This window comes from Malurus melanocephalus, unplaced genomic scaffold (assembly GCF_030028575.1).
Source record: "Malurus melanocephalus ecotype Western Australia unplaced genomic scaffold, MMel_1.1 scaffold_404, whole genome shotgun sequence".
Taxonomy (NCBI): domain Eukaryota; kingdom Metazoa; phylum Chordata; class Aves; order Passeriformes; family Maluridae; genus Malurus; species Malurus melanocephalus.
Window position 1 is genome coordinate 551,300 of NW_026623636.1, and position 12,272 is coordinate 563,571.

A 12,272-nucleotide genomic window follows, 5' to 3' on the forward strand; every position below is an offset into this window, starting at 1 on the left:
TTGGGAGCCTCGGGGCAGTGAGTGGATATCCCTGATGGGCAGCACAAGGAATATGAGCTGTGGGTGTTCCCAAGTCCTTCCTCAAGCCTTGCCCTTCCATCGACCATCGGGGAGAGGCAGTGAACATCCTTTTGCTTCTGCCCTTATTTACAGGCACACAAAAATCTACCCGGTATCCCCTCAGCTCTCCGGGAGTAATGCATTTCCCAGGAGTGGAGAGATTTAAGATGTCTCTGAACGACGGACTCAGCTATTATAAGAGTGAACATAAATATAGCAAACAAATAAATAAACAACTCTTCAGCCTCTTGAGCTCCTTCCTTCCCGCAGCTCTCCCCTCTTTCCTAGCTTTGGAGGCACAATGGATTTCCGTGCTGGCGAAGGCGCTGAAGGGGGGGTTTGCAGAGGGAGCCCCAGGGAGGTGCTGAGGCTTCCCCGGAGCGGGGACAGAGCCCAGCGCAGCCCCGTAACGCAGGGCAGAGCCTCTGGAGCACCGGGAACAATCCCGGCATGAGCTGACAGAGAAGAGAGGAGGGGGCTGCAGGGCGGACGCGGAGCGGTGGGAGGAGAAAGCGGGTTTATAGGGCGGGTTTATAGGGCGGCGGCGGCGGCGGAGCGCGGTCCTTGCCCGGAGCCATGCGGGGCCGGGGGCTGCTCTGCGGCATCGCCCTCTCGCTGCTGCTGCGGCCGCCGCCCCGTGAGTGCGGGATGCTCGCTCTGAGTGCGGGGTGCTCGGTCTAATTGCAGGATTCTCTGAATGCGGGGTGCTCGGTCTGAATGCGTGGTGCTCGGTCTGAGTGCAGGATTCTCTGTCTGTGTGCGGGATTCTCTGTCTGTGTGCGGGATTCTCTATCTGTGTGCGGGATTCTCTGTCTGAGTGCGGGGTGCTCGCTCTGATTGCAGGATTCTCTGATTGCGGGGTGCTCGGTCTCAGTGCGGGGTTCCCGGCCCCCGACAGCCCCGCGCCCGAGCTCCGGCTGCGGGAGCGCCCGGGGAGGGGGGTTGGATGGATGGATGGATGGATGGATGGATGGATGGATGGATGGATGGATGGATGGATGGATGGATGGATGGATGGATGGATGGATGGGTTGGACTGGGGGATCCTCCTGCTTTTCTTACAGCAAACACAAAGCTCCCTCTCCTCTCCCACCCCGGCTTGGTGCTGCCCGATCCCGGGGTGCGGAGGGCCCGCGGGTGCTGAGCCGCTCCTCTTTTCTCCGCAGCCGCCGCCGCTGAGATGCAGCTCCAGCCCGAGGTGGTGGTGCCGCGCTGGGCAGCCCCGGGCGGCCCCGACAGCCCCAAGGTAGGTCGCGCCCAGCGCTTCTTTTGTGTTTTGTTTTTTGCAGATTTACCTTCCCTGGGGCAAGGGGATGTCGCGGGTGGCACCGCGCCCGGCGATGCGCGTTTGGGGTTTGTGCCGATGAGGCGCGGGGATGAGCCGGGAGGCGCCGCAGCTCCTCCAAAGCCCAGGAAAGGCTGTGTGAGCTGGCTGGCAGATCTGGGAACTGCATCCACCCTGCACTCTGCCATGCTTTAAAGCCTGGCTCTGTATCTACCGAATCTGTGTCTGTGAAAGGGGAGCAGGGCTGTACAATCAGTGGCATTTAGGGCTCGCTGGATAGAAGGATCTGCTGCAGAAGATAAGCCCAGAAAGCCATCTGTGTCCTGGGCTGCATCAAAAGAAGTGTGACCAGCAGGTCAAGGGAGAGGGTCCTGACCCTCTGCTCTGGTCAGGTGAGCCCCACTGCAGTGCTGTGTCCAGGATCCACAGCACAGAAAGGACATGGACCTGTTGGAGCCAGGCCAGGGCTGGGCAGTGAAGATGCTCTAAGAGCATCCTATGAGAGCATCCTATGAAGACAGATGGAAAAAGTTGGGGTTGCTCAGCCTGAAGAAGACTCTGGAGAGATTTTGTAGCACCTTTCAGTACCTAAAAGAGCTACAAGAGAGCCAGACAGGGACTTTTCACAAGAACAAGAGAGAAAGGGGTGAGGTATACATTAGATATTAGGAATAGATTTTTTGACTGTGAGAGTGGTGAGGCCCTGGAAKAGGTTGCCCAGAGAAGCACCACCCCTGGATGTGWGCAAGGCCRGGCTGGAAAGGGTTTTGAGCCATCTTTCCTCATGGAAAGTATTCCAGCCCATTGGCATGGGGATGAGAGGATCTTTTAGAYCCCTTCCAACCCAAAYCRTTCTCTRGTTCTGTGAATCCCAGCTGTGAGGCTTCACTGGGTAAGCAAAGCCATCCAGCAGCTCCGGTGTCACTGTCAGTACAGATCTCACCCCTGCTGCTGTTGCATAGATGGATGAAGTGATGTGTCAATAGTCTCAAAAATTCTCACAATCACTGGGGTCCAGGCAACATMAAACACAAAACAGAGTTCAGTTTCTCAGGGTTGGTGTTGCTGCAATCAAGAAGTAATTGCAGTTGCATGATGAAGTGAAAGAGGAAAGTCCAGAGAGTGTTTTTGACGCTGAGAACAAAAAAAAAGGGAAGCTAGAGCATTATGGAGAGATGCACTTTCCTTGAATTAAGTGGTGTTATTTGGGATGAATGGGYCTTTTCCCTATGATGAGACTTTCTAAAACTCATCATTGTGTCATATTACACATGCAGAAAGCTACAATGATTCTCTCATGATCTCAATTCTCTTGCAATGCTGCTGCAAGTTTGGGTTCTGTTATTGATGGTGATGCAAATACATCTGCACAGCGTTTCCCCTTATACAAATTTGTTGAGTCTCAGGGGTCGCACTTGGTTTGTTTTAGGCAATTCCTGTTGGCTCAGAAATGAGTGTTAGCAAAGCTTCTATGCAGCTGGGATATTTCATTTACAGAGCAATTGATGGATTCTGAAGCAGTGGGATTACTGAAGGAGAAGGGAGGGTGATTTTAATAATAATGTGTTTGCACAACCATTGTGAAGAGACTTTTGTGATGATGGAGACCCTCAGCTAAGGGCAAGGCAAACTCCTGTGCTTTCATTTTAGGGAAACAGAGACCTGCCCTGAGATGAACTGAGCACCTGTGATTCAGTAAATGAAACTCTGSCTCTTGCAATTATCCCTTATTGTATACCCTAAATGTATTAACTTGTTTTGCATCATCTGTGTGGGCCTGGTGCCACATCCTGGAAACCGATGGAAGGATGAGCAAAACCCAGAATRTGAGCAGGGAGCTGATGAAAAGAGACATTTGTTTTTGATGAAATGGCAAGTGAGCATATCTCTGGCCTGACAGAAAGTGCCATTCAGTCAGCCTTGCTTTATTTCACTTTCAGTGTTCTGTTCTGCAAAGTCTCCTCCAACGCWGATTTAGAAAATACCATGGGTTAACAATTTCATCAGCCCTCATGATTTTTTTTTTCTTTCAGATGAATAGAGAAGCACATTGGTACAGTAATATGAATTATTTCTTTCCCGGGGAATATTTTCATCCCTTTCTTTATGAGAAAGCATTCAGACTCAGAAACCCCAGCTGACTTTAGGCAGTGGCTCTGCTTTAAATGAAGATAAACTGCAGTGCCTCTTCTAGTTGATCCTCTAAGAATCTTATTTTCTAAGCTTTCAGTGTCTGGAAAAATTCTTTCTTTTTTCAATATTGGGGTTAGTGCATGCATTTGCCATTGCACCAAGGAATTGAGGTGCATTCTGTTTGAACCAGCAGAGCTTGGGGAGGCTATGGCTTTCCTGTGTGCTGCTGTGAAGCCAAATTGSAAACCAGGGCTGTGGTGTGTGTCTGAACACAGTGCAGAGTGCTGTCATGGTTCCCTGGGACTAAAACAACAACAGCTGTGAAATACTGCTGCAGTCTGGAGGCATCCGAGGGACACTGTTGCTGCCTTTTACTGGCACTTTCTGTGAGCAAAGGAACGATGTGAAAATCTCTGAGAGGCGTGATTCCTCTCCTCCTGAAATAGGCTCCTAAAAATGTCTTTCTGCTGTGACAACAAAGGAAGCTTTGGTTAACCAGCTCAGATGTTTGACTCTTCAGCCTCTGGGGCGAGTTGGGATGTGCTGTGATGTGGTGCTGAGCACAATGKACAAGAGAAGGAGGTGCAGGGAACTCTTCCCACCCAACTGCACCACCAAGCACCCCAAACCCAGGACTTGTTGCCTTGTCTGAGCACATTATTCCTCCTGAGACACCAGGAGGTGTTTCTAGCTCTGCCTCCTGGCTCTGCATGGCTGTGCTGTGGGATGCAGGGATCCTCCTGGAGCTGAGAGCCACCGTGGCACATCCCTTCCCTTCCCCATCACTCCAGTCTGATGTAGGATGTGGCACATCCCTTCCCTTCCCCATCACTCCAGTCTGATGTAGGATGAAGGCAAGGGGTGGTTTAAGGTCAGCTGCAGTTTCCAGGGGAGCAGTTTGTGTTTGTGGGTGATGCACGAGTAACAGGCACCCTCTCTCTTGCACACAGCATCCACTCCGAGCTGAAGTTACAGTACAGGCAGAAGGCCAGAAGCTCGTCTTGGAACTGGAGAAAAATAGGTAAGTGCCCTGCATTGTGATCCCACTTAAATMATGAATAAGGATTACGGTGAGATCAACAGGAAAACATCCACTGACTTCAACAGGGGCTTGATAARGACAGGATGAGGAAATCCTTCTCTGGATTTCAAGGTTATTCCAAGTCTCAGTCCCCTCAGATGTTAATCAGCCAAGCAGCACGGACTGTGGCAGAGCTTTGTCTTTGTCAGCAAAAAACAGATGGTGACCTGGCCCTCAGTGCGTAAACTTATTTTTGCATCATAATTCTTCCTACATTAAGTGGAAGATGTTTCTGATATGAAGCTCCCCATTTACCAAATGGCTCAGTGCTTTGGAGTCAGCGTGACTCTAATGAGGATTTCATKCGCTGTGATCCAAAGAGGTCCTGCTCTGCTTCCTGGGAGAAATGATCTGACAGTTTYGATTCCATTAGTGCCCTTCATGCTAAAATAGACTGAAAAATTGGTTTTGCATTAAGTGAAATGCAGCCTCCTCTGAGGTGTGTGTGACCAAAGCTGTGTGGTATCATAGAGGGTGRTGCATGTTGAATTCAGCTGAAACTGCAGGAGATTAAGAGAGAAGGATTCTGGTCTGGAGGCCACCCCAGAGCCCCTCTCCCCTCTGAGTACATTAATTTCCAGTGGTGGAATAGCAGCTGGGGATTTAGCTGCAAGAAGCTTTTGTCTTTGCTCTTTGCACTGTTGGCGTTTTATTTGTTTTTAAATGGGTTTGAAGATTTATGTRTGGAAATACAACCAAATGTTTGTCTGCTAGAATCAGTAGGGATAATAACCTCAGACTAATGACCCTGGTTATATTTTAAATGTATTGTATGGACATCCCAAACACAGAGACTGAGGGCTCAGCTTTCCTCCTGAAAGAGTGAAGTGTCGGTAAATCTTATTAATTGTGATGGCAGTGCATAAACCTAAATGATGTTCAGGGTGTTTTGGAGACAAACCAGGGTTGGTTTTTTTTTGTCACTGTCTTCAATAAAGGCTGAAATGTGATGGCTGATGAAAGGTGAATACATCCTATGAGGTGTTTTCTGTAAAAAGTCACAAAGTTCCAGTGCTGCAAAAGCTGAATGCTTTTCACAGGCAATCATACACCTGTGCAGAACTAAGCTGAAACAGCTATAAATCCTGAGGGTTTTAGCATATTTCAGCTGAGAAAATAAGACCAGCCACTTTAAACACCATGAAGTCAGTCCTGCTGGAGAAATAGCTGCTGCTGCTGACAGTGGTACCGTGCCAGGTCTGAGCTGAGCCTGGAAGCAGCACAAGCTCTGATGCTGCTGGGGGTCTCCTTCCAGGACTGTCAGACCTTGCTGATTCTGCAGTTGCTATCCAAAGGTGAATATTTCTGGCACAGCAGAAGGATCCTTGCTGAGTTGATCCATTTGTGCTCCAAGCCTGGTGATGTCACCTCCAGGTGCCTGCGGGAGCTGTGCTGTGCTATTTCCAGCCCAGAAAAACCCATTGCTGGTGTTAGTAAACAGAGTTATAATAATAGAAGGTTTCCATTGTGTTTATTTCCTGAAATGCATTTTCATTCATTGAGATGTATACACACAGGCTTAAGTGTGTGCACACAGTTCCACTGCAGATTCTCTACTAGTGCTGATGAAATACAGCAACTGGTTTGGAGATTTTGAATTTTTATTCCCTGTGGACAATGCAGGTGATTCATAGACAGCCGTGCTTCATGTGGGAGTCTTGCCAGGCCTCAAGTCCTTGCTCAAGGAAGGYGATGGTGCAGTCCCAAAATGCAATTAGTGGGAAGGCAATTAGCTCTCAGAGACTTGTGAAAGTGCAGAAGTAGTTTAGAGACTTAAATTAAAAGAGGAACGATGAAGTCCCTGGGAACCCAGTGAATTTATGAGCATTTGTAGGGCACTTTCAAGTGGAAGCAAAGCTCTTCTCCTTACTAAAGAGCATGGCAAGGCAGAGCCCAGCCTGGCTCCTCGCTTTCCCAGCCTGGGGCTGCTCCACAGCAATCAGGAGCTCATCACTGCTCTTGATTATTTTACAGGGAATGATGAGGTCCTGGCTTAGGTTTGGGGTACTGAGTAACTGCAGCATCCAGGACTTGTTGTGGGAATAATTTATTGCTCAGGAAGCAGGAGAGAAAGCGAAATCCCTCAAGTGGGAAGTGTCCCCTCAAAGCTGTCCAAAACCTGTCTGCTCTGGGTTTCAGGTTTACAGGAAAGTGGACACAAGGGAACTGCAACTTCAAGGAAAGTGCTTGAGGCTTTTAAAATGAAAATAAGCCCCAGAGTACTTGGTCAYTTAATGTTTGCAGTTTAGAGGAGCAATTTGGAAACCAGCTTTGCTGCTGAGGTTGGTGCTGTGCTCCCCCYCAGTCCCTGGGCTCAGCACAGGGGTGGGAATGTACCTGGTCCCATTTTACTCTTGTATCCACATCTCAGACTCCCATCATTCAARGAAAGCATGGAATGATTGGGTTTGGTTGGGCTATGATTTACCCAATGGTTCCCAAAACTAGAAAGGAGATATRCCAAACTGCTGGAACTGCTTCAGGTGATGCTCTCGGTGGATCATTCACCACTCTCCTTATGGACAGACAACTGATAAAATTGCTTTCAAAAGTGGGGGAAGTGTCATAATCCGTAATTTGGTGGGGATGAACTAGCTTTGGAACAATCATTCTATTTTTAATATGTGGAAGAAATGTTCACACCATCYGATTTCATATTCCTTTTGCAAAGGACATTGTGTTCATCCACAGAGGTGAAACASAGAAATTATTGCACATCTTGCTTCAGAGATGAGCACAACCCCATGTTTTGTAATAAGCTCAGCACACATCTGCATTTGGGCTTCATATATCTGTGAATACAATTATTGCATTAGCAGTGAACATAAYATTGCATTATTTCCTGTCAGGAGTTTGATAAAAAGGCAGAACCACRCTGGAGTTCCAAGCAGAGTTCATGACACACTAACATTTCAGAATAACGACAGAATACGACTCAGGCTTGTTTTAAATGACTCAAAATCATGTCCTGCAGCTGTGRGACTGGAAAGCTCAAAGCTGCACAAACAACAAATATATGGAGAGTTGCCTATAAAGCAGCTTTAAATTTGGCTGGGGCTTAGGAGCGGAAGAATCTGACTTGCAAACCTTGGATGAAAAGTGACTTTTTTTTTAAAAGGCATTTGCATTTGTTAATAAAAAGCAGCTTTGAGCCAAGCAGGRAGAGACTGAGAGCCTCTCAATGTGTGTGGCAGCATTGCCTGCTGTGAGCCTTTTCTTACTGAAGAGGAGAGCTCACATTTGCACAGCAGAAACCTGCATGGAATTTGTCTTCTCACCTCAGTGCAGATATCATTATGACTTTCCTCCCTCTCCTCTTCCTCTTTGTGTTTTTTTCATGGGAAGAACAGACTTAGGAAAGGCCCTCTCAGCTGTTTTCAGGCCCCTCTGATAAGCAGCAGTATCATTTCCAATCTCTGCTGGCCCCACCTGGGTGAGGAGGTTCCCACCCTGCTGATGCTCTCAGTGGTGCAGTAAAAGATTGAGTGTGTCACTCGTATTTTAGTGTTTCCTGCCTTTGCACATTTCCAGGACCTCTCCTACCCACCAAGTGAGGAAGTTGCTGCCTGTTTCTGAGCAGGAAGGATATATGAGATTATTCCACTGATGGGCTACACATCATCAATGTCTAATGGGCTTCCTCCATGGGCAGGGGTTAAGGGTTATGCAAAGGAGGGAAATTGAGTTTATCCTGCTCTACTGTCTCTTGGAATCATCAGAAAAACAGAAAAACAGGGGTGGGACCTGGAAAGCCACAGCTGCTTTTCAGCCTCCTGATTCCCTTGGGATATTCAGTGATTCYTCTTTGTGGGGCAGAGAGGAAGAGACCAGGAAATGGAGCCTTTTTAAATCTTTTGTGCACTGATTCATTAYCAGCCAGTTTTCCATTTATTTTATTTCCTTTTTCCTCTCCGGGCAACCTTTATGGTTCCCATTGGTAAGCCAAGGGTCTATGTGACAAATCTTTCTGTACCATAATTTACACAATGAATGTCACAGATGATGTGAGTGGGAGAAGGGGATGGAGAGTTTTTGTGAAGCTTTCCCAGACCCTACAAATGGCTTTTTAGTTCCWCCTCAATAGCTGAGAAGCTGCTTTTTCCTTCCAAACTGCTCTGTTTACACAACAAACATGTTCTTAGCAAAAGCTCTTGAGGAAGGGAGCTTAAGAGCTCCAGGATTCATCTGGATGGAACTCACCAAGAAAATAAAAATTGGATTTCATTGGTTTTATGGAGTGCCAGRTTTTGACTGCAATATCCCAGTGGTGGATATAGAAAGCTGGCCTGCCTGCTCGTGTTATCATGAGTCATGTGCTGGTGGTGTTCAAGATGGGGCCACTTCAGGTTTTGATAATGAATTCTGGCTTTAGGGAGCGTTCAAGTGACTGAGAGGCAGGAGTTCACATTCCCCTTCTTACCCTGCTTGGATCCTGTTGAGAGGCAATGGAGTGGGACCACAAATTGTAGATGGAAATCTGATGTCTACAGTTTCTTGGGAAAATCAATTCCCCCTCCCCCAGATGCTGGCAGCCTGGCTGGACAGATTTATTGTGATTTGAGGGAAGGGACAGGGAAAGAGATGTAAGAGACTGCAGGCTTCACTTTTCTTGGTCCCATGACTGAAAAATCAATGTTGATGTTTCTCACGAGAGCCTCATGGGCCATTTGGCTTTTGTTTTTTTGGGAGGAAATAAAAACCATGTCCATCTAAATTGGCAGCTGTCCATGCAGAACAGCCCTTCTGTAAAATGAACCCAAACGAGGTTGCTGATGGGACCAAATTATTAAAAGTCCTTCTTGCTCTAATTAGCAAGAGCATCAGGATGCTGCTGGGGCTCTCTGGGTGCCTGGGGGTGATCCCAGGCTGGTGCAACTGAGTGTGTTCATGGCATGGAGGGCTCTGAGCTCCTCTGAGGCTGGTGCCAACAAGTGATGTTTTACAGGCAAAACTGCTCCCATTTATCAGGAAAATAGGGGTGAGGTTCCCTGGAGCAGCTGGGAYATGTRCATTCCCTCAAGAGGACATGGTYAAKCAGGGCCCAGCTTTCCTTGGGCTGTTTTKGGGAGTGTTTGGGTGTGCCGTGCAGCCCCTCTTCCCCAGCTGCATCTCYGCTCCTCAGCAGGGGCCAGATGAGCTGAAAGCCACGTCCCCAAGTGCCACAGGGGCAGCTGCCTGCCAGGAAAGCTGGGTTTGCCCCATCCCCTCAGCCTGTCTCTCCCATTGAGACCCATCTCAGCTCACGAGTGCAGTGGTGACCTCCCTGGCACGGTGCCCCGGCAAAGCCATGCCGCCCTGTCCTGGCAGCTCTGCACGCAGGGTCCTTGCAGGGAGCAGCCCAGGGAGGAGGGCTGTGTGTCAAACAATGATATCATTGACAGGCTGGAGCRGGACCAAGGCTGCTCCACGTCGGCWGACAGCAGGAACAGTCCCGGGCCATCTGTACATTATGGCACCGAGCCACTCTCCCTGCCTTTGGCTTCCTTGCCTGTGTTTAACCCGGCTCCCAAGGCTTTCCGGGGAACAAATCCTGCCAAGAGCAGGCTGTTGCATCCTGAGCTTGGATGCTGAGCTGGATCCTGRGGAATGGCTGATCYTGCTCTAAGCTGTCCCTGTAGGRAAGGTGTGAGGTTTCTCCAGAGCATCCCCAGGGCTCGTGTGCAGCTTTCCCTGGCCCCAAACCGGCTGCAGCTGCTGTCAAGGGTTAGCAAAAGGAGGGTGCTCCCACCCCAAACCAGCTTTTTCTCTGACTTCATCAATTCTTCATGCTGATAACTCCTCTAATGAGAGGCTCTGYGCTGCCTTTTAGGAAGATGATGTGTGCTAGTGATCTGCCAGCTGCCTGACTGGATCTCAGAAGCCTTTGAGTGATGTTATTTTGCATCCAGACTTTTGCAGCTTCAGCGTGAGCTGCTGGAGAAGTGGTCACYGAGGCTGTAATGTAACTGAGAAGAAAAAATCAAATTGTGCTGGTTTTTCCAGACTTCCCATCTCCAGCAAGGAGGTGAACTCTGTGTTCTTTTGCAAACAGTGAAGTAATTCCATCAGTGCTTTGCAGGGCTCAGCTCCCCTGGAATCAGCTGTTCAGCCTGGCAGGGATGCTGTCCTGAAATGATGGCAGATAAGGTTTGGGGGTGTGSGTGTCTCTCTGCTGTTTATCCARCAWCTGGGACAAATGGAAAARAGAGCCAAGACCARCTGGTAACKCTGGTGCACTTTTGGTGGAAAGAARGTTTGTTTGCTGTTTATTTACAGTTTGGTGGAAAGCTTGGTGAGGAAGTGAGTTGGGCTGGGGAATGAAATTTTACAGGCTCAAAATAAGGCAGGACCCCACTGGTGTTGCAAGATGTCCTGTTGTTTTTCCTCTTTCCTCACTGCCCTCCCCACCACACACTGTGCAATCCCCTGTTAGAGCCCTTCTTAGCAGTGCTGCAAGAGCCCCAGAACCTTGCAGGGTTTCCCTGTCTTCAAAATAGGAAGAATAGGAAAATAGTTTCAAGCTCAGAATAAGAAACTGGACTCTTCACAGGGACTCTGTGGTGCAGAGTAGGAGCCAGCTGATGGGCAGAGGCTTGGAAATTGTAACATGGAAATGACACTGGCTTCCAGCTCAGCAGCAGCTCCCTAAAAATTCAGGCAGAGCTCCTTAATCCATTCTAGAAGGGGCTGGAGTGTGCAGGCAGGAAGGGCTGTGCACACTGTGAGCTGTTTGTGCTCATCCTGTGCCCTGRAACCCATCTCTGGTGCTCAGCACCGGGGCTGGGCAGGAATCTCAACTCTGAGCAGCCTCTCCGGCGATGCAGAAGGGCAAATCAAGCGGCTATTCATAGCTGATGCTTTCCAAGAATAAAGGAGCAGGCAGAAAACACAAGMGTGCTTGTTTGGGAATGAGGCAAGGCTGCGCAGATCCCAGACAGAGGATCAGCAGAACAGATCCACATTGCTCCTGACACACACCAGATACCTGCCAGAGGCAATTTCCTGCCAGTTAATGCAATTTTTTAAATTAATATTTGTTTCTTTGCGCCCTTGCTGAGCAAGCTGCCGCAGCCAGGGAGATGAAGGGAATTGGGGGAATGTTGCTTATCTTGGGTTTACAGACCTGGGACAGCCGAACGCAGCATCGTCGCTTTCTAATCACCGACAGCATCTAGTGATAAGAATTAACACATCAGAAAAAGGCGAAATGAGCTTTTCAGGGCTGTGCTGAGCTTTGAAAGTGCAGATAAAAGGCGCTGTTTTCCTGAGATGCGATGCTATCGAACACAGCAGCGGTACAGGGCCGTGTCTGTCGTTAAGGTGTGGGTGCCAGTTCGGTGTCTGAGCCTTCGGGTGCCAGGGGGCATTTTCAAGCACTGGTACAAAGTTTTGTTTCCTGTTGTTTTGATGTAATTTGATTAGATAACACAGGCGCCCAATCCCTTTTTTTTAAACTGAGGTGTTTTCAAGGTTGATAAGATCTGGCTGCCAAGGCAGATGTGAAAATCTTTGTGTTTGCTGCTGATACAGCTTTCTTCATCCAGCCTTAAGAAATCAGGCCTTCAGAAAAGAAGAAAAGGGTTTTTTCCCTTACCTTCTACTAAGAAAATCTCTCTAAAATCTGATGCTGGACATGCATTAAACAGGGATGCAAAGGGATTGARCTGCAGTTTCATCTGACAGCAAATAGTCCAGGGTGCATGTGGCATCCTCCTGGATGGCCAAAGTGGCACT

The 12,272-nt window shown here is 48.6% G+C and overlaps 1 protein-coding gene across 1 annotated transcript in view; it reads left to right on the plus strand.

Annotated features, from left to right (window-relative positions):
- Positions 1–622: 622 nt before the first annotated feature.
- ADAM19 (ADAM metallopeptidase domain 19) overlaps positions 623–12,272 on the plus strand; it is a 30,412-nt gene continuing 18,762 nt past the window's right edge. Inside the window, exons 1-3 of the mRNA XM_057379408.1 lie at positions 623–697; positions 1,227–1,306; positions 4,429–4,499. Coding sequence (XP_057235391.1) covers positions 637–697; positions 1,227–1,306; positions 4,429–4,499 — 212 coding nt within the window. The 5' untranslated portion in view covers positions 623–636. The remainder of the gene's footprint in view (positions 698–1,226; positions 1,307–4,428; positions 4,500–12,272) is intronic.